The sequence below is a fragment of the Mauremys mutica genome, chromosome 11 (genome assembly GCF_020497125.1).
Source record: "Mauremys mutica isolate MM-2020 ecotype Southern chromosome 11, ASM2049712v1, whole genome shotgun sequence".
Lineage (NCBI taxonomy): Eukaryota > Metazoa > Chordata > Testudines > Geoemydidae > Mauremys > Mauremys mutica.
Window position 1 is genome coordinate 7,686,719 of NC_059082.1, and position 22,455 is coordinate 7,709,173.

General features: G+C 46.3%; 1 protein-coding gene across 5 annotated transcripts in view; it reads right to left on the reverse strand.

The window, feature by feature from the left end:
- Positions 1 to 1,477: 1,477 nt before the first annotated feature.
- Positions 1,478 to 22,455, reverse strand: part of LRRK1 (leucine rich repeat kinase 1) — a 106,366-nt gene continuing 85,388 nt past the window's right edge. For all 5 annotated transcript variants that reach the window (XM_044980718.1, XM_044980719.1, XM_044980720.1 and 2 more), the window contains 10 exons: positions 21,199 to 21,365; positions 19,157 to 19,354; positions 18,209 to 18,486; positions 17,203 to 17,397; positions 16,222 to 16,373; positions 15,395 to 15,512; positions 13,339 to 13,455; positions 7,273 to 8,117; positions 5,216 to 5,317; positions 1,478 to 2,819 (listed from right to left, as the gene is read on the reverse strand). In XM_044980718.1, coding sequence (XP_044836653.1) covers positions 2,642 to 2,819; positions 5,216 to 5,317; positions 7,273 to 8,117; positions 13,339 to 13,455; positions 15,395 to 15,512; positions 16,222 to 16,373; positions 17,203 to 17,397; positions 18,209 to 18,486; positions 19,157 to 19,354; positions 21,199 to 21,365 — 2,350 coding nt within the window. In that variant the 3' untranslated portion in view covers positions 1,478 to 2,641. The remainder of the gene's footprint in view (positions 2,820 to 5,215; positions 5,318 to 7,272; positions 8,118 to 13,338; positions 13,456 to 15,394; positions 15,513 to 16,221; positions 16,374 to 17,202; positions 17,398 to 18,208; positions 18,487 to 19,156; positions 19,355 to 21,198; positions 21,366 to 22,455) is intronic.

Here is a 22,455-nt window from a genome sequence, read left to right on the forward strand (position 1 = left end):
TCCCACTGCTGAAGGAATGGGAGGTGTGCACGGATAGATGCTTACGTTCCAGCCATCGCGGCTCTCTCCTACATGTGTCCCGTTTTCTGGTGTTTCCTGCTTGCTTTGATCATCTGTGCTGTTATTTTCTCTCACAGAAATGTACAAGGCAATGCTGCTTTGACACACCCCAGCTTTTGGCAAGTTCGAGCCCATTTTTGGCCTGTGTATGGTTTAAGGACTGCTAATAAAATAATAATAAATAAGCACTGACAGAGCTCTTTACAACCATTCAGGCTCACACCTATTGAATGCGTCTCCCTTGAATACCTGCCTGGGACTCAGGAGACCTGGGTTCTAGTCCTGGCTCTGCTGCTGACCTGCTGGGTGACCTTTGGCAAGTCACTTAGCCTGTGCGGGTCTCAGGTGCCTCATCTGTAAAATGGGGATAATGCTACTGCCCTCCTTTGTAAGTGTACAGCTGGGAAGGGCTACATAACAACTAGGTGGTATTATTGCCAGCTAATGGAGGAGGCCCGGGGCATGGTACAAATGGGCTTAATGGTAGTGTACAGCTCACTGTGGAAGCCCTGGCTGTGTTTCTCAGGCCCCACCTTCGGGAGGCACTGGCATGGTGGAGGCTGGCAGGGCATCCTGAATACAGCCTCCATGCAGGGGCTGAGTCGTCTCTGCTGTGATAAATATGGGGCCTCCCCAGATGATTTCTGGGGCTACGCAGCCTGTCTAGCTGAGCACACTCTGGTGCTAGTGTCTGGACTGGGATTGGATGGCGCGGACACAGTTCCAGCCTGATGAGATCGCTTGCTACAAATGCAGCTATTTCAGGGGCTACGCCTCAGCTGAGGGCGCGCCATTGATTGCGGTGGAGTTACTCTGCTTTACACCGGCTGGGGAGTTGGCACCTTAGCTTCTCACTCTCTGTTTGTCGTGCTCTCCTTTACTCCAGTTGTATCAAGTAACCCCTGCTCATCACCGTGAGACGGACGGAAGGGGCTCCAGGACGGACCATCCAAGCTGCACAACTCAATGGCGCCAAGTCCCACTCTACAGCTGGAACAGCTTTAAGTTGGAGTCCAGCTTCTCCCCAAAGTGCTTGTGTCATACAGTAGCACGGCGGCTGTGATCATGTCTTTCACATTGATGGGGCTGCTTTTGGTCCTTCCCAAAAGTAGTTTTTTTAAAACCCAGAGTCCCTTGCACCATTCCTAACTGGTAGCCAGGCAGATTGTATCTGTATCCCTGGTGTGGTCTAAAATATCTCAGTTATGTGATACTCTTGTTAGCAGTGCTGGAGAGGCCAAGCGGGCGGGACCCCTGGCCTCTCCCCGCCATTTAGCAATCTAGTGGGGGAGAGAGAAAGCCTGCATTTTAATCAGCTGCAGCAACTCTTGAACTGATCACGGAGCCATGCAACCATCCAGTGGCTGATGCAGTCACCAGCTGCCAATAAATGGTGACACTGATGCAATGTAATTCTTGGAGGAGTCTGTTTATTTTGAGATACATTTTGCTTCTGATGGTTATTTTAACAGCCTGCAGTAAAGGTGTAAATCTGACATTTAACCTGCTAATTCTACATCAAGCAGCCTTGCATATATGTTCAAACTTAGTATAAGTTTCTCAGTATAAAACCAGTTCAATACATAGTACACATTCACGCATCAGGAGCTGATTCACTTTTTACACTCTTCTATACATGCTATGATAATGTGATTGTGTGTACACTGGGTACAATGCTTTCTGGGGTCCAGTGTGACCTTAGTGGTGTGAAAAATAAACTATATAAGCAACTCTAAAAAATAACAGACACTTTTATATACCAGTAAACTGAGCTTACTTCCAAATGTATTTACAGAGAAAAGTAACAGAGGGACAAGGACCATTTCCAAGTTCTGCTGATGAAATTACTCCCTTCAACTGGTAAAGCATCTGAAATGCTGACATGTTTTGCTTTGCATTGGACTCTATGTACAATTTACTTTGCAACAGTGCAACTGAATAGCTCATTAATGTACTGAGATTGTGCAGATCATCATCTTTGGGTCTTTCACAGTAACTCTATCACAATATCTTTTACAGATCGGAAATACATTGGCCACTGATGGATTATTGCCCATTGGGGCAGCAGGTGATGGGACTATTGTGTAAAAGCTCAGTCTCTGAGGGAGAGAGATGCGTATCTATGTAGTTAATAAAGCTCTTTTGGATGAGGACCTAAGCAGCAGCTGCCCAGATGTGTGGGGGTTGTGAGGGAATTTACAGTGGAAGAAAGGAGGCTCAAAAGAGAGAAGTGAATGGAAATGAGTGGAGGGTTTGGGAGGGTGGTACACATTAGAGCAATATTGTTGAGAGATTACCCGCTTTCTGGACTTAATACATCTCTAGCCCCTGCTGAAAAGAAAGGAGGAAGCAAACAGAAAGGTATCTAGTTCGGTCTTCTGTGTCTCTGGCAGATGCCCTGCAGGGAGATAGCTTCTGCAAGAGCCCTGCAGTGTTCCTTAGCAGCAAATGTGAAAAAAAACCACAACCCAAACCCTTCTCTAAGGATACAAAAGTGCCCAGGCTGGAATGCTGATGGGTGGCAGTTTCTGTTCCCTGTAGTCGGTCCTTCCTGGATGCTGGATTTTAAATTCGACAAGCACTACCTTCTTTTTCGCATGCAGGTTTCAAGCCTTCCCAGCTCTTCATAGGACTGGTAGAAAATGTCAAACTCTCGGGCACCCCAGCTCCTCCAGACAGCAAGGCACCATTCCTTGTTTTTGTTCTCAAAGCAGCACACAACAGTGTCCCTTGCTACGATAGCAGCTTCGACCAGTGCCCTGGGAAAGCAAGAGCAGTGTTGGAGAATGGAGTGTGAACTGGAGTGCCACTCCCCCAGAAAACAGACAGCCCCGCAGAAGTGACACGCGCTGGCTGCTTAGGCTTTGTCTTACAGTCAATGAATCTGCTTTTCTAGAGAGCTGGAGATATTTAACACAGGAAAACATAAAGCTAGTTACATTATAGCAATCCCCACCTCCCCCACAAAACCCCAAACCACCACAAAAAACCCCAACATGGTGACATAGTTCTACAAGGCTCTTTTGATTACAACAGTACTGTGCACTAATGTAAGGCCAGATTCGACAGACCTTCATCCCGTTGATTTCAGTGGGCTGCTCACAAAGTGTGGGGCTAGTCCATGTGAGGAAAGGTGGCAGAATTTGCCCCATCGTGCATTTAGTTAGATCCAAATAATGGATCCATGCCACTCTATGCAGGAGTGCTGGGGTAAACGAAGGGGCCTGCCCCTTGGCGAACTGCCCCAGCACAGGGGCAGGGGAAACAGGAATGGCAGGAGTAGCTAGAGAGTTTGGTACTTCGCAGCTGCGGGGAAGCTGTCCTAAGTCAGAGCAGCCCCCAAGGAAGTCACCTTTATCTCTCCCCCTCCCCCACACTCCTCAGAGGTCACAGTACAGTATCTGGCTCCATCTTAGTGATATTGCAGCCTTGCAGACGCCTCCACAACCAGGGGAAGGAAGTTGTTGCCACTGGGAGTGCAATATTGTTGGCTTTTTCATCATTTTCACCCTGCTGGTAGAGGATGAGTTGATGGATTTTGTGCCTGAAATCAGCAAGGCTGCAATACTGTAAAATGGGACACGTCTAGCAATGGCCATTTCATCCGATCCTCGACTCCCCATCCTTTTCCTTCCTGTTTTTTTTTAAATAAGGTGAATCTCTGAAAGGAGTCCACCTAGCTAAATGGGCCTATGCAGGTAACAAAAGGGACAAAGCACTATACCTGCCATGACAAGACACAAACTAACAACGGAAGGGAATGAAAGGAAGGCTTTGATTTCATGTTATCTGTGCTGTTTATTAATAAATGGCCATTCCTAACACACAGCACAGCTTAACTTCTATTTGCTTTGTCTTGCCACGAATATCACAATCACATAGTGGTGTTTAAATGGTCAGCAAAACACAACCCAACACTATACCATGGTTATTTATTTACTTGGAAGCTCAGTTGCTACATGAAGCATTTTAAATTAATGTCCATAACTGTTTTCCACAGAGTGCCAGGAGCTACAGCTGGTACAAAGGTGCTTATTTAGAGCCAGAACTTCAACCTGCTCTGAGTGAATGAAGCCACAGACAAGCACTGCGCTCTGTAGTAAATACACTTCTTGTTCTTCATGCAGGGACTGAGTCTGCCGAGCACTGAGGACCTCCTGCCAAGTGCCGGGTGCCTGCAAAGCCCAGGGAAGTCAGCCCCCGGCAGGATTGGGCCAAGAGTTATCGTAACATCACCGTTTGCAAAATGAGAGGTGCTATGGTCACACTGACTCAGCCTGGGAAACAAGGCAGCTAGTTAGAGCTCTGGAGGTGCAACTTGCTATGATGTTTCTGGGGCAGATCATGACCATTGCCTGAAGACGCCAGTTTGGATTGATCTGGCACGCGGGAGAAGATCTACCCCAACTTCACCTGCCTGTCCCAGTATAAGGAGCAGGAGGGGCCAGTCACAGCATGCTCTGCTCTATCAATCCAGGGCCATCCCAGCCACAGGGCCGCTCTAACTTGCACTGAGGGCCTGTCTGTGTAATTGGAGCATAATCACAGTGACTCCTCCAGCTGAGAGCTTGCTCCATGGCAGGGATCAGCAACCTTTGGCACGCGACCCAGCAGGGTAAGCTCCCTGGTAAGCCCCCTGGTAAGCCCCCTGGCGGTAAGCCCCTGGCGGTAAGCCCCCTGCGGTAAGCCCCCTGGTAAGCCCCCTGGCGGTAAGCCCCCTGGCGGGCCGGGCCGATTTGTTTACCTGCCGCGTCCGCACGTTCGGCCGATCGCAGCTCCCACTGGCCACGGTTCGCCGTCCCAGGCCAATGGGGGGCGGCAGGAAGTGGCAGCCAGCACATCCCTGGCCCACACCTCTTTCCGCAGCCCCCATTGGCCTGGAGTGGTGAACTGCGGCCAGTGGGAGCCGCAATAGGCCGGACCTACGGATGGGGCAGGTAACCAAACCGGCCCAGCCCACCAGGGGGCTTACACTGGTGAGCCATGTGCCAAAGGTTGCCCATCCCTGCTCTGTGGCATGGAATCCACACTAGACTGCCCCGAAGGGAGAGAGGCCAATTGGAGGATTGCAGGCCTTGCACTCTGACACTGATGGTGCATTTCCCCAGATGGAACCCTTTGTGAACATGCAATACAGGCTCTAATTCAATCTTACCCATGGGGAGCCAGTTCTCCGGCCTTCAATACAGCTATGACTCTGCCGCGCTGCGTGCCACATTCCTTCTCCAGCCCGATAACTATGATGTCGCCACCTCGCCTACAGACAAAAGTGAGACAGTCATGCTCAACAACATTGGCCACGGACAGTCAGGGAAAGCACCTGTACGGTAGCTTTTCCGATTACATATGCTGACGGCTGCCAGCAGGGGGTAGGGCTGAAATCCAGAGAGGCTCACAGACCTTGTTAAAGACAATGGGGGGACCAAACACTTTCTTTCAGGCTCAAAAGGAGGAGCAATCAAGTTCCTTATGTCATAAAAACAATTGCAGACAATTGCCCACTCAAAACAATAGGCCAGTGAAGGCCCTGGTATGTCAGCACTAAGCCACATGGGCTGAGGGGTTTCTCTGGCTGCAAATGCAGGGATATTGGTAGCAGGGTGTGCGCAGGTTAGGATACATCTACACTGCAATGTAGGCCCAGGGGGGTTTGATCTCAGGCTCAAGCCTAACCCCCTTCTCTTTACACACATAGCAGGCTAACCCAGGGCTCAGACCCAGGGTTGAAGGACCCCATGGGTGTGGAGGGTCCAAGCCTGAGTCAAACCGGGACCCAGGATTCAAGCTCTATTGCTTTCCAGTGTGGACACAGCCCCACTGGACTCATGCTCTGGGAATCTGCAAAGTATCCCACAATCCTATTGGCTGACTTTCTTTGTCCTCTGGACAGTCAAGTTTGGCGGACAGGCAAGTTTTCCCACACTGCACCAGGAACAAAGGGCTAGCGCGGCCACATGCTGTAAGGGAACTAGGACAGTGGTTCTCAAACTGGGAACGCCGCTTGTGTAGGGGAAGCACCTGGCGGGCCACGTCCGCAGGTCCAGCCAATTGTGGCTCCCACTGGCCGTGGTTCACCGCTGCAGGCCAATGGGAGCTGCTGGAAGCGGCAGCCAGTACGTCCTTTGGCCTGTGCCACTTCCAGCAGCTCCCATTGGCCTGGAGCCGCGAACCGCGGCCACTGGGAGCCACGATTGGCTGGACCTGTGGATGCGGCAGGTAAACAAACCAGCTAGTCGGACTCAGACTCCAATGGCTAGATCTGCTGACTCCAATTCCACTTACCCTAGGCTTTTATTGCAGCACAGACATACCCTTAGAGCAGGGGTGAACGTAAGGGGCGGGGCCTCAGGCAGAAGGGGCAGGGCTGGGGGGGTCAGCCTCCCCCAGCCAGCCCTTCTACGTTGCCTGGCGACGATATAAAGGGCCCAGGGCTCCGGCCACGGCTGCGGTAGCAGCGGCCGGGAGCCCCGGGGCCTTTTAAAATCGCCGTTCCTCGGAGCAGCTGCCCCTTTTGCCGCTCCTGTCAGCGGCCTTGGGGGGTGGGCAGGCAAACGGGGCAGCGACGTTAAAGCGCTGCCATGGCAGTGATTTAAGGAGGGTCCTTAAAGCACTGTCACAGCAGCGCTTTACCGTGGGCTGTGTACGGGCTGGTACCAGCGGCCACTTCTTACCGGTACGCCATACTGGCCCACTTTCACCTCTGCATTAGAAGCAAAAAGCCAGCAAAAGCAGTGGTGAACATGACCCTGAGAGGAGGCAGAGGGACAGCTTCTTGGGCAGAGGATTCACAGGAGTGGCAGGCGTGGGGATTTCTGGGCAAGAAAACTGTCTGCTGATGTTTGTTTCTACTCTGTCCATGGAAACAAGATTTTGAGTACATTTTTTTTTAAATAAACAAGATGGCACCAAGAATACACCTGATTTGTATCAGGATTTCTTGTCCTAATGGAAACAATCCTGCAAGACCTCAAATTTGCTAAATGGGCAACACTAGATACCATCCAAAAGTTGTAGAAACGTTGGTTTCTAACTTGAAATTCTGGGACAAAGTAGTTTTTTTCTGCTGTATCTTATTGCTAGACACCACCCTGGGTAAGTCTGATGTGAAATTACAATTAGAAACAAAACCCAAGTCCTTGAGAGCGTCACTAAAGGCAAACTAACTCATGCTCCACTTGTGACTTGGATCTTGTTTGCTGAGTATGTGTTTACCTAGGGATCCAGATGAGGTCTTTTACTGGAAGAATCTTTACAGCTTGGAGATGAGCTGTGTTCTCATCTGTTGGTGTAGCATCATTTTCAGATCTGTCTGGGGAAGGGATCAGTTCGTGAAACTTGTCAGTCTCCTCGCAATCCATGGAGAAAGGCGCGCTGGATGAGCTTGCAGGAGAGCTCGGCAGACTGGAGAAGGACCTAGTTATTCTGTTAGAAGGGGAGGATGAGTAAGAAGACACGGAGCAATAGTCTGTGAGGGAGTCCTGATGGTTTAATATTTGTGTGCCCAGCTCCGGGCTGTAGATAATGCTCATATCAGCCAGAGAGTTACTCTCAAGCACCGTCCTGTGTACAGCTGTTGTAGCAGGGATCCCTGCGGAAGGCTGCTGGATTGTAAACATGTCTCTTAAAGGACTGCAGTCACCACAGAAGTACCGCGCGCAGAGCTGATAGGTTGCAGTATGGTACATCACCAGGTAGTTCGTTTTATCATCCAGGCACCAAATCACTTCCTCCCCATGGTACTCCGAGTTACACGCCATAGATGTGATCACAGATGGAGGATTGTAGGGCTCCAGCCTCCTGTTTATATCTATGGTCACACAGTCTATGATGAGAATGCCAGGGCCATTGCTGTACCAGACCTCGGCGCCGCTGTTTGTTATTTCCATGGCTTTCACAGGGTAGGGGTTCTGCCGGGGATCATTGTCCAGGATGTTGAACTTGGACCTATTCGCAGTGTGTGAGCACAAGTAGGAGCAGCTGTCCTCTGGGATGCCGCGTGCCACTGAAAAAACTGCCACAAGTCCATCTGACAGTCCTGCCAGCACCAGGTAGGAGTTCTGTGGGAGACAGAGAGATTTGTTTCTCCATGTAGACGTGTACTGTTTGGCAATAAGAGAGCTCCCCATCCAACATTCTGGGTGGCCCAACAATATCAGAATAGACTGATCCGTTACCCCAAAAGCAAATTAAGTTACCCCGCAACGAAACCTAAAAAACCCTAATGAACCTATACACACAATCCCCCCACTCCCTCTCCCCAGCCCTACCCATCCCCCATCATCTTACAGGTATGGGAGAAAAGATGGGCCATGCAGCCCACTCCGAAGGCACAAACTCAGGCTGTGATATACTCTGAGACAGCCATTGCGTGCCTGGAAACACAACCCAACCCAACTCTTCAAGTGCAGATTAGTTCAAACTAGGAATAAAGCAGAGTGGTGCTTCTGCCAGGGGAGCCACTCTGACAAATGAGAAAATGAAATTATTGATCCTCAACCCAATGCCATGCAAACTGCACCACTGGCAGTGGCTAACCTGACAGCATGACTCATCCAGATGACGAATCCATATGAAGGCTGCAGGTCTGGGGCCCCAGACCATGCTGTAGACACGTGGAGATGCCAGCAGCACTTCAGAGAACACGCTGACAGGCTGACAAGCACGATGGAGAATTTGGAGGTGCTTATGATTAATGAACACACACTGGCTGTGGCAACTTACAGCAAAGTGAGCACGTCGGACGCTGCATGAATTTCATCATAGCCAACCCATAATATTCTGCACCACAGTCATTCTCAACACACAGCTAGAGAGTCTCCTTTGTGTGGCAGCCAAAGTCAGGTGTTAAATTACACACAGCACAGACTGTTATTCTGCAACATTGCTCCCCGGTGGCAGCAGAATGCTCAAAGCATAACAAAACAGCCAGCAAGAGAGAACGTTACAGCCTGTCAGAACTTCTGCCTGGCCTGGTCAACCCAATGACAGTGAAAACCTGGGAGACAGCAGTTAGAGGACAGGGAAATGGGTATCTTGGGAATCTGACTCACTGTGTGACCATGGGCACATGCCAGAACCCTCCCTATGTCTCGGCTCCCCCGCGCCGTGAGGACACGAGGTAAGTCGGACTAAGATACGTCGACTTCAGCTATGCAATTCTCGTAGCTAAAGTTGCGTATCTGAGATCGATCCCCCCCCCCTAGTGTAGACCAGGCCTAAGAAATTCTAGCCCAAGCACCTCCACAGATCTTAGCTCATCGCACAGGGAGAAGGGCAGTCCCTCAAGGAGGTGAGCCACAGGCCATTTAGGTCGTAAGAGGTAAAAAATCAACATCCATATCCCTCACACAAAGGGGAGCAAAAAGACACTGAGTAACCCACCACTTAGGGGACACTGGGAACAGCATCCCGTGACCCTTTGAAAGTTGGATCCCCTGGTCTGGAAGGCTGGAGATGCTGGTAACTTTATGTGGGTATTTATGTGAGTAAGAAAACTGCTTAGGCAAAGATTGTAACTTGCTAAGATTAAATTTTAGTCACTAGAAAGCGTGTTTTGTTTTGTTTTGTTTGTAACCAGACCTGTCTCTTTTCCCCTTGTTTAGTGTCACTTAGATCTCTGTTCTTTGTTAACAAACCTATTCTTCTTTTGTTACAAATCCATCTCAATGCTGTGTACTAAAGTGAAGTGTGAGTCTTCAGCTAACCTGATAGGCTGATGTGTGCTCTGTCCTTTTGGAGGCAGCGGACATAGAAATTTCTAAGAGTGTCTAGTGAGAGTGATGGGACACTGCAGTGGGATATCTGTGGGGAACTGAAGTTCACTGATTGTTATCTGCAAGGCCAAGTTTAGACGGGCAGAGTCTTGAAGAGTATGCTGCAAGGCTGGTGCATCGGGGACCTGACACATTTCAGCGGTAGCAAAGCTCTCACTCTTGCTAAGACAGAGGGATAACAGAGTAGCTCGCAGATCTGGGTGTCCTAAACATTATGTCACAGAAGGTCATTTTACATTAAAGAGTTTTGATGGGGAATTGTCAGTCAGTTCTACTAGTCACATTTTAGCAGGCTTTAGCTGGACAGTGAAAGCTATTCTCTGACTTTTCACTCCTTCCACCCCCATCCCCAGCTCTGAGTCACTGTTAGATCTTTTAAACTCCTCCACAACTAAGTGCCTTGGGAGAAGACAGTCTGGCTAGCAAGTGATGTATTTCTTTTGGCTGAGCATCATAAAAATCTATCTGATCTCCTTGGTTAGTGTCAGCTACAACAGAACAGAACAAGGTAGCTTTCAGACTTGTAGCTTCACTGAAGTCAACACAACTGCGTCAACTATACTAGTTGGGGGATCGGGCCCAATATATCCCAAGGAATATTACAAAACACTTAGACTACGTTAACACAATCACTGTGGAGGCAAATTCAGCAGCCATTTTATGCTCAGCCACAGCATGACTCAAGCTTTGGACATTAGAACCTGTTTTATTCAGGCACTGAGGTTGCCCCCAACACTTTGGCAAGTAAGGCATGAGAATTCCTGTCCCAAGAAGGGGCTTGAACCCACATTTGTCACTGCATGTCCCGAGGTAAGAGTGCTAGCCACTTAAAATGCAAGTGCTGTGAAAGCCACATGCTCACAAGGGCTATACACTTCCCTGAGGCTATCAAGGCACCAGTGTGTTGGGAAGTGGTGGACATCAGGTAGACGTCTCCAAACCATGATATTAAAAAAGTGACCAAACCCAAGCAGCACAGCAGCCTCCATTAACGTTAAGTAACTTTCTTGGAATTCACTTTCGACATTTTAGTGGAGAAAAGCCAACAAAAACACAGCAACAAAACTGCATTGGAAGCCTCTGGCCTGCCAAAAGTCCAGCTGTGCCAGTGAGAATGGCCTCGAAATGGGGGCGTGTGCCATACTGTACAGCACAGAGGATGAGCCTGCGCCAAGACATTCTGTCCTCATAACTACAGTGCAGTGTAAGGCTTAAGCCTACTGGAAGCCATCAGATACCAGGTAAACTAAGTCCTCAAACAACACAGACTTTGTCACTCCCCCATCCCATTTCCCTGGCTGATCCTTCTGGCACAGAAGACTTTGGCAGGCTACAGCCTTTAAATGCAGCTTTTGTTTTTATGTGTTCTAGGCTCCTTATGAAGGCCAGGTCCCGACACACGTTCCAACCTCTCTCTTGCTTTTCTTTATGAAAATATTGGAAACAGATTGAAAAGGAAGTTGCTTTTTGGGGGTCTGGAGGATTTTATTGTTATCTGGTCATTAGAATTCATCATAAAAATTAACCACCAAAATTACGTTTTCAATTCCTCAATTCCTCTGGTTTTTTTGTTGCTGTTTTTTTGTTTTTTTTTTTGGAGGTGGAGGGTTTATTTTCAGGGCTTCACTCTGTGTCTTTCAAATGTCTCTGGTGTTTCCTTTGGACGAGAAAAGAAGCATGGGAAACTATTCTTTTGGATCTGTCTTCCCAAATGTAGCCAGTCAAAAGTATTTCCCTTATGAGCAAAATCCCAAGGCAGTGATCTGACTGCGTGTTACTTCAGGTTTCATCAGCTAGCTGGCTCTTGTCCTTGGAAAAGGCCGACGTTCCCATCTGCCTTAGTGCAAGATTCTTTCCTCTTTAGAGGCTTATTCCATACAGCAACCTTGACAGCTTAATACGACAGGCCTTATGTGACTCGTTCAGCAAAACTGTCAACTCTTGTAAACAAGTTTAGCTTCTTGCAGACCTTGCCTGTACTTCCTCCTGGTGACTGGCCTGGCCATACACAGATAAGGCCATACACAGAAAGGAGGAAAAAATGTCCTATAAGGAATTCTGCTGAAAGGACAATGATTGGGGGGGAGAGGGGAGGAGTAGGGAGGGAGAATTGTTTAGATTCAATATTATTGTAGGGCCTGGAATTATTTATTACATTCGTTAGACATATCACAATCTGGAAAGATAATCCAGGAGACCTAGGACCCACTAGAAATTCCATAGGGTTGTAATCAGTGTGACAGCAGAAAGTCTCAAAATGAAAGGCACATTCTACTTCTCTGGACAAAATACAAGGTAGCAGAAGAAAGATAAGGCAGGTGTTAGGCAGCAAACATCGGGGAGGAAAAGTTCTGTAGCTTTGGGAGCCAGAAAAAGTCAACAGGAGCAGCCTCCCAGGAGGTGAAATTCATTCCTGTGTCAGCACCAGGCCTGTGCACCCTGTAAATCCCACTTACCCAAAGGGATGTAAGCAGTGCACACTAACCCTGTGCTCACTCTCAGCTCAGGGACACATCTCACTAACTATACAGCAGTCTGAGCCACTGAATCAGAAGTGCACAGTAACACAGAATGGGTACATGGTATAAAATAACTCCCCAAAACCTCATTACCACTGTGAAAACTGTTCTGTGCAGTTACTAGACGTAGCATGTTGGCATGTAAATAAGCTTTCAGATAATTAGAGATATTGAAAATAAATGGATAATAATGTGACTTTTTCACTCTAGATTGTTACAGGTAAAACTGAGAATAATCTAACCAATCAGAAAATATTTTTATATTTATCCTAAAACTTGACTGCAAGAGCCAATAATGCCACATTGCCACATTTATCTTAAGAGCCTGCTTATGATAGGACTTTAAATGTCTCCAAAAATAAGACTACTAGCTATACACCATGTGATGCCTCCCTTTGTTAATACCAGAGGGAGATAATATCCCTAGCCTGCCTTTTTGTTGTATGCAAATTCCTAACCCAAGAGAAAAAGGGCTGTTGCTAAGGCATAGGTGACACTTATGCATGTATACACTGCATGCATATAGATTGTCCAATAAATATGCTCTTAAAAGAAATACTCAAGTCCCACATTAGGAATTAACCAATATTTATCTTAATCACTCAGTTACTTCCCCTCTACCCATCTCTCTTATTCACTTACACTAAATTTTTCTAATGATGAGGTGGCAATGCAGCTGGAAAGCTTCAATGTAAAGAAAGCAGGTATATTTTGACTATTTCCCCAGCAGGTTCTGAAGTGCCATTTCTAGACCCTCCTGCCTCAGGTTCTCTCCATGCCACTTTCAGGCCTCTGCTCTCCTTGGCTTGGACACAGCGACCTGCAAACTGCTCTTTTTGCTCTGCCAGCAAGTTCTAGTTTAGAGGAGTTCACAGCAATGTCCTTTAGTTATGCAGAGGATAGTGAAAAACAACATTATCTTGGAGAACATAACCCTCTAGTTCAATGGATACCCTTTTCCAATTGTGAGAAACATTCCTCTTTACCTTTTTTATAACAGGCACTGCTAAGAAGCAGCTCACGGTAGCCGGAGTATCTAATCCCTTTTGTGGAGTATTTAAAGGACACATGCCTTGTAAGCCATATACATAAATCTTCTGGTCCTGCAAATGAACAAGAGCAGATGAAATTATGTTTAATTCAGTAATAATTTAATTTAGCTGCTTTTCACATTAACACGTACACTGTCTCAAATTTGTTCCCTATAAAACGATCCAATTTGTATTTCTGGAGGTCAAAAATCTCCACTTTGGATTTAATTTAGTTCTTTTTTGGCCAACTTTTATCTTAAAAGTCCTCTCCCTGACAATTGCTTTGGCTTCTGTGATCCATACTGGTTGGAGGGGCTTGGATTCCCCTTAATGCAGTATATGATACCAAACACTGTCTGGTAGTACAAAGATCAGATTTTTTTTACCAAATCTGCGATCAGGTGAAAATATGATTGACTCCACACATAGTTCACATCTACTAGCGTTGTTAGGGAATTTTCTGCCAGGAAAATCAAAATTACATATGTTGTTTTGGTTAGTTTGCTGAACCGAACCAAAATATTTCATTTGGAGTCAGTTCAATGTCAAACTGCATCTCCCATTGCCTTATGGGAGATGTAGTTCAGATGCTTCATACCCCCACCATACTATATCGACTGGGCCTCTTGGCTGCACTACAGCTCCCATGATGCACTGCAGTTTCCCCTCTGACCAAGTTGAAGGATTTATCGTGGGAGATGTAGTCCAGCCAGGGAGCCCAGCCCATACAAAAGAATGAGGGCATGAAAAAACAGAACTACAGTTCTGAAGAAGTGGTGTGGCACCGTAAGAAGATGCAGTTTAATGTTGAAGTGACTTAAAACTAAACCTTTAATTTCAGTTCAAGTTGAAACAAAATATCTCATTTGTCAAAATGCCAAAATATTTAATTTTTAATCAAAAATGTCAAAATTAAATGTTTCAACCTTTCTAAATTTAAATTTTTCTGATCTTTTCTTTCTGTGAAAAATACCTATATTTTAACTTTTTTGGATCTGATTCAGGGCAAATAAAATGTCAAAATATCAGAATTACCTGCAGGGATGTAAATTCCAATTTTTACTCAGCTCCAGTGTCCATGCACATGCAATTAGAGCTGATTGAATGACCTATTACAAATAATTCACCCAATTCATTTAGCCCTTTTTCCATTTGTGAAGCTCTGACTTTTAGGAATTAATTTGTAATGGTTCAACGGCTTTTGCAAGAACATTCTTGTTTTGTGTCAGAGCCTGGTTACATTCAACATAGTTCTGTCTGAGGAGTGGATAGGGACCAAGAGAGAGAAATCCACTGCGCTATCTTGGTCTTATCTTCTTAGGCAGGGATTTTACAGGGCATAGGAGAGTTAGGCCCCCATTTCTCACTGACTTGCAACTCCCTTCAGCCTCTTTTTAAATCCCCAGTCTCAATGTGTTTTCGTCCACCCCTTCCCCTTATCACTTACAAACTTGGGACACTGCAGGCTAAGGGACGTACTGGCCGCCACTTCCAGCAGCCCCCATTGGGCTGGAGCAGCAAATTGCGGCCAGTGGGAACCGCAATCGGCCAGACCTGCGGACGCGGCAGGTAAACAAACTGGCCTGGCCCGCCAGAGGCTTTCCCTACATAAGCGGCGTCCCAAGTTTGGGAAACACTGACTTACAGATAGGGTTCTTTATCAGATAGAATCTCTCAGTGCTGATGTGCTATAACCTGGGACAGTTTTATGTTGGACAGCTGTCGTTTCCATGTTCATTCAGAACAGCAGAACCATGGTCTTGGGACCAGTAGGCTCTAGACACTAGCTAAATAACAGGTGGAAACAATATACCAGTGAGAAAGCAGATGTAAAGTTTGACTGCCCATTTGAGACATCCATCATCATGTTGATTCTCTGAGCTTTACACTACTAATTTATTAAACTAATAGCATGTTTCTTTATAACACACATGAATAAAGATTTCTCCAGTAGGGCAATGAAGCGCACGCAACCGACAAGAAGAGAGCTCACATTTCGGATAACGTTTACCTCTGTGGCAGTCCATAGTGCACTCTGAACTTTTAACTGGCAGCATAACTTCATTCCTGGGCAGCTCATTCTCTCCACTTCTATGAGTCCTTTCTCTGTATTTACCACTGTGTAGTTTCTGAAAGGAGCAAATGTAATTTGTTATAGCAACGGTGCCAACAGTAAACCAGCATTAGCAAGTATTTGCAATTAATGTGTTTACACTGTACAATTTGGAGATCACCTAGTGTTTTTGGCCAGGTCATGCATACCGTCAGCTCCTTAGCTACCCATCATCCTGCAGATGTATAAAATACTCTTAATCTTTTTTGGGGGAGAGGAAAGTATATCATAAAGGGAGAAAAATTCAGACACTTAAAAGCTCTTTCTGCTATTAATTGTTTGCTAAGTGTACTCCAACTTTGTCTTGTTACTCTGATTATTTTACTGGCTAAATGAAAGAAGTGACACATCAAGAAAGGATGAAGGCCCTTGAGATGGTAACATAATTTTAAAAAAATTGATTAATGAATATTTTTGTGAATAAAAGCACTATGTTTGTTTCACTATGATTCACTCTGATTTTATATGGGTATTTGAACAAACCCTGGGTATTCAAAAATGGGTATATGAATCCCAGAAGTTGCAACTATTTTAGCACAAGTAGTTATAAGTTCTGAAATGTGTACGAGATGTGCATAATTTGTTACTCTCCTGTCTAAAATGATTTAGTTATCCAATCAGGGAGCAGAAATAATAATGTATGGCTTAAGTAATCAACCAAATGCAATGAATGACAAATAGTGAAAGCAAGGAAGAATAAAAAAGGATAAAAACAAACCCTCTACCTGGTGTCTTCCTTCCCATCCCAGAATACCACAGTGTATTCTTGGCCTTGGGAAGAAAAGAAGGAAGACTGCTTCCCACAACAGAGCAGGTACATGAAAGTAGAAAACGTAGGATCTTTCATCTGTCCTACAACAGAAATGGCCAATGGACGCTGAGAAAAAAAAATTACATACGCTGATTCTTTTGCAGGTCAAGAATGAACAATACATTCATAATAATTACTATTTATTACATCTATAGTTCCATAGGCTGGGGAGCTCAAAAGAACCTAAGGTAGTTAGGTGCCCAAATCTGCACCCAAATCCCTTAAACTTCTTTCAAAATCCTGTCCCACAGGTGCTCCCTGAGTTTTGCATTTCAGTGTAAAACCAGCATAAATTACAAGAAACAAGGCCAATCTCTCTCCTTCCACCCCTCTCTCGTTAGGATTTTATCTATGAACCTCTTGCGCTTTGAAAATTTAGGGAAGAGAGCCATACTCATCAGAGAGTATAAGTGTTTGTAAATCAAAGCTCTGCCTGGCCCTTATGTGAAGGACTGTGGCTCCAAAAATGCAAAATGATTAAAGAAAGATGTAGTACAGTGTAATCTCCTTTTGCATTTGAAACCCTTTCCTGTCTCCACTGTGCCTTTTTTTCAAAGCTCCTGAATTCCTTATAGATGTATTCACAGCATGACACGTCAGTGGTTTTTAGTAATTAAGGGTGGACTCCTGCCCCACTGAAGTCAATGAGAGTTTTGCCATTGACTTCAAGGGGCCATGATTTCACCTTAAGGGTAAGCATACAGTTGCTCCATTCATGGAACCCAAACTGAAGTCAATGGAAGTCTAGGACCCAATCACTAGCAGGTGTCAGTGGAGCAGTGCCCATTGATTCCAGCTGAAGATCTAGCCCTTAGCATGTAGAGGGGGGCTGCCCCGGTAACAAGCAGTAGAGAAATGGTCAAAAAGCATCAATTGTCCCCCGCCACACGTGTACCTTTTCTGGCTTAGTGTCCCAACATTCCATCATGAGCGTCTGCATTCTGTGGAACTGCACTTCGCCCGGCTGCCCCAGAATGGGCCGGATCCCTTTAGACAGCTTCTTCGCAATCTGAAGCTGATGTTGTCCGAGCACAGGCCGCTGTCCAGACAATAGTTCATATAGGACCATTCCATAGGAGAACATGTCCACCTAAGGCAAATATCACACAGTTAAGCAATTAGCTGCCTCCATAGATGGGGTATGGCTATTTCTTTGGAAGGGAGTTTTATTGTATTGCTAGAATTTGGGATAACATTGACAGCAGTGATGGAAACCAAACAATACATAAATAAGTATTAAGAGGTAATAAAATAAGATTGGCAGCATATTCAGCATATGCATGGAAGGTGAAATGCACCCCTGTGCAGTGGGCCAGGCTTATGCATCTCATAAGTGTTTCACCTAGCCCTTAGGCTGGCTCCTATGCATGGGGTTAATTTCTTCTAGAAAGACTGAATGGACCTAAACAAACAATCCAAATCACGTTTTTCCCAGCAAGGAATCTTCCATGGCACATACAGACATTTCCAGTCTAGCTGCAATCAGTGTTATGAATAAGAAGTCCAGTTTGCATGTGCCATGCTCATACCTTGAGGACAGTTAACACAACGACACACTTCGTTTCTTCATCAGTGATTCCATTTAATCGGGCAAAAGTAGGTGCCTCAAGTTAAGATTCCTAAATCCATAGTTAGGCACCTAAATAATGGTCTGATTTTTCAGAGGTGCTGAGTACCTGCAGCTCCCCCTAAAGAGAATTTGTTGTTGGGCACCTCTGAAAATCAAGCTTTTAACCTACGTGCCTAAATATGAATTCAGGAGCACAACTTTAGGTGCCCACTTTTGAAAACTTTGGCTTTAGTCAGCACGTGATAAAACTCCATGAAGGGCCTTGATGAGCATCTTTTTCATTGGATTATAGATGAGAATTGTGCCACTTCAATGAAAATTTTGTAGTTACCTTTTCATCGTAAACTATTCGAGGCCTAATCTCTGGGGCTTGGTATCCAGGAGTGCCTTCCACTCCAAGAGCTCCTTCATGGAATGACTGCCGAGAAATTCCATAGTCCGACAGTTTGATGTTGACATGCTCTTTAATGTCCAGGGACCACACTAAAATATTATCTGACTTTAGGTCACAGAATATGATGTTCTTCTTATGCAGGTAGGCAAGGCCCGTTGCAATCTGATATGCTATTTTCTGGGTCAGCATATGCCCCAGTGGCACAAAGGAAGCCCCTGTTATAAAGGAAAAACGCTGTGTTCAGTAGAGCAAACTTTCATAAGGATGACAGTTCTTGTCATTTTAATCTGACCTAGTGTAAACAATCTACCTGTTAAAATGTCACTCTGAATGGGATGATCTGAAGGGGCAACATTCACGTTACTTTAGACAGAACTTTGTCAGGTTTTTTTAACCCCTTAATTTCAGCGATTCATAATGCTCCCATAAAAATTAATGTTGGGCTGAAACTAGACAAAGGGCTGATATGCAGACAGGGCCAAGTTATTAAAGGGGCCCCATCCCAGTTCTGGATTTTACACTATTAATTTAACAGCGGCAAAATTACAGGTACATAGGATAGCATTTAGATCTCTAAATATCTGATTTGCAGGGGGGAAATTGCACATGCAGAATTAAAATGAGATTTGTATACCCAATTCCCATTAATTTTAAGGGGAACTGGGCATACAAATTTCTTACATAGTTTTGAAAAGCTCAGCCTTATTGGCAGTTTTCATGAGACGCCACCAAAGTCCCAACTTGAGAGAAATTCCATCACTGCCCACCGAACTTGGAAAAAAAACATTATTTCCTTCTACCGCCCAAAAAATAGCTGCAGTGTTCCAGGCTATTTGCTCACATGGGGATTTCATTATTTTCAGGAAGCAGGTTTGGGACTGTTACCTTTGGACTTTCCAGATAACACTGTCGTGAGGCTGCCCAAGGGGGCCAACTCTAAGGCAAAGCAGAGCGGATGGATGCTAATCCCAATCAAGGAAACGATGCAGGGGTGTTGCAAGGAGTGGAGCATACTGGCTTCCTGACGGAACTCTGAGAAGTTCTTCATGGCATCCATCGCTCGCAAGTGCTTCAGCATGGTATCTAGCAAAACACACAGGCCTCTTTTCACTTCAGCACATGGCATTGCAATAGGTGAACCAAGCAATGCGGGGTTAGTGGTTTTCCTTGAAAGCTAAAATTGTTTAAAGGATTCTAAGAGCTGCGAAAACTATTGTAGGAAACAATGTCCTTGCTTATTCTGATTCTGGTGCTTTGGGCCATCCCCTCCTTAGCATGAGCTGCTAATAGGCATTATTGCTACTGTCAGTGGGAGTTACACGAGTGCATTAGGAAGCAACTGGGGGTGGATTTTTTGACTTAGGCGTGTAAGACCCACTGAAAGTCGGTGGCACTTGTGTTCTTCCACAACGTAAGTGCTTTTGAAAACCCTTCCCTGTACTCTTTAGAGCAGGGAGTCAGCAAGACATAAGCAGCATGTTACTATGATATAAAACTTCAAAGGCAAGGCCCCCTCTGACAGCAACCTCCGCACAGGAGCCGTGCACAAGAACAGTCCTCGTGCTAAGTGAAAGAGGAGGCCATTCATGGCGAGCCTTGCTGCTAGCGCTTGCCTTTCCAAAGGGCGCGTGCCATTGGTGCAGTAGCTGTGCTCCTCCACAGCTCATGAAGGCACTGTAGAACCAGAAGTGAGCACAGTGAGCTGCTCTCTTCCAGTCTCCGAGGCCGTGGAATAGCCTCCGCAGGGCAATGACTGAGGAAAGCCTCATGACTTGTGATCTAAAACGAAACTGGCCAAAGTACAGGTAGACTCACCATACTAGCCCCCATGGGATTGACCGAATGATCTAACTGACCTTTCCTGTGTTTAACTTCTAGGACTCGCTATCAGTCCCAGTGAAGGGAGCACCTCAGAGAAGACCCGGCTTTTAGAAGGTATGATGACTGTGTTAGTAGTAGTAGTAATATTTGTATTATGGTGGAGGTCCCAATTAAGCCGAGTGCTAGATGCTGTACAGACACATGAGAGACAGTCCCTGCCCCAAAAAGCTGACAGTCTAAGTAGAAAAGACACAGGAAGTATCATCATCGCCATTTTACAGGTGGAGAACTGAGGTACAGCTTGATTAAGTGACTTGGCCAAGGTCACAGCTGGAAACTGAACCCACATCTCCGGAATCCCAGTCAAGTGCCTTGCCCATGCAACTACCTCTCTACAGCCAGATGACTCAGGTTGTGAGAGTCATGAGGAGGATGGAAGCAGGGAGATTTTGTCTTCTCCCCCAAACTGAGGCTCTGCCTTGTCAGAGCTCCCAGCCCCCTGCTGACCAGCACGTGAGGTTTCACATCAAATCGGAGAATCCATCTCGAACCCCCAGTGCGGAAGTGCATTGTGTGCCAATGACCACCAGCTGGCCTCAGTTCTCCATTTCTTATGCGTGTTTTCATAGGGTAGGCCTACACTGCACAAAACCCCTGCAGCAGCATGTCTCAGAGCCCGTGTCAACTGACTCGGGCTTGCGCTTTGGGCTAGAAATCACAGCGTAGGCATTCAGGCTCAGGCTGGAGCCTGGGCTCCCAGACCCTCCCCTCGCCCCAGGTTTCAGAGACCAGGCTCTGGCCCAAGCAGGAACATCTACACTGCTATTACTGGCCTCCTAACGAAAGCCCCGTGACTCCAAGTCAACTGACCCAAACTCCGAGATTTGCTGCTATCGGCTTGTTGTTGTTTTCTGCTGCAGAGATGTACCCAAAAAGGCTTTTTTTCAAATACATCAATCTTCCTTCCCTTACAAGTTTTGCTGTATATTGGGAAGCTGTATTTAAATAGCAGACTGAAGACGATTCAATCATAACTCGTAAACTCACTGCAGACAGAGCAGATTTTAAAACATACATCCCCCCCCAATGCATTCTGTGCACTGTACCTGTAGCCGAATTAGGAGAACTCTTGCATTTCTTAATCTGATATCTCTTCACCGCCACTGGTTTTCCTTGGTATTTTGCCTGATATATAATGGTTCCACTTCCACCCTGGCCAAGAACATTGTTTTCATTTTCACTGTATTCTAGTTTACTATTTTCCAGAAATAGTCTGCCAAAAATGTTAAAAAAAAATGTTTAAAGGAACTGTCATTTGTACATTTAATCTGATTTTTTTCACACTTTAAAAAAGATTTTCATCTCAATAAAAGATTTCCACTGAGAGGATGAGACTGTAAAAGTGACTTCATTGTCCTTAGATATTTTGCATGCCAGTACACATTGCACACTTTCCTCACAGGAAGAGCGACGTGGGCAAACCGGCAAAATGGGCTGTCCACTGAGTCGAACATATCTCATCGGAAACCAACAAGATCCTGAAAGGCATCAAGGTGCCAAGCTCCGTTTCTAGGCTGATGATGTAAATCCAGCTGATATGGACAATGTGTGGCCAGTTTAATAGGTTTTTACTTTCTTTGCCTTCCAGCAGGACTGGGCTGTGCTCTGAAATCTGATTATTCTAACCAGCCTGCTGTTACCAGGCTGCAATTCATCATTTTCCCACCCTTCCCGAGACAGCTTTTACAGCCACTCTGACATCAAACATTTCCACTTCCCTTGTTGTATTAGTCAAATAAAACTCTAACAAATGACATCCCTGATGATGGCCCATGTGCCCCAGTGTTGGCGAGTTTATCCAGAATGACCCATTAAAACTACCTGGAGAAAGGAACATCTGCTGTTAAAATGATTTATTTGATGGGCATACACGACTCAGTGCAAATGTTGGGAGCTCAGGGAGCAGCTGGTTAGAGCCCTCAGAGCTCTATACCACGCCCAATCATAGGCACCAACTCCGTGGGTGCTCCAGCCCTGGAGCACCCACGGGGAAAAATTGGTGGGTGCTCTGCACCCACTGGCAGCTCCCCACCCCAGCTCACCTCTGCCTCTGCTTTGTCTTCGCCTCCTCCCCCGAGTGCGTCACTTCTCCCCCTCGCTCTCAGCGCTTCCTGTTGCAAAACAGCTGTTTCGCAGCAGCACGCGCTGGGAGGGAGGGGGGAGGAAGGGGAAGGCGGCGTGCTCGGGGAAGAGGCGGGGCCAGGGCGGGGATTTGGGAAAGAAGTCCAATAGGGGCAGGGAGGGGGTGGAGTTGGGGCGGGGCCAGGGGGGCACGAGCGCCGGGAAAAGTTAGCGCCTATGTG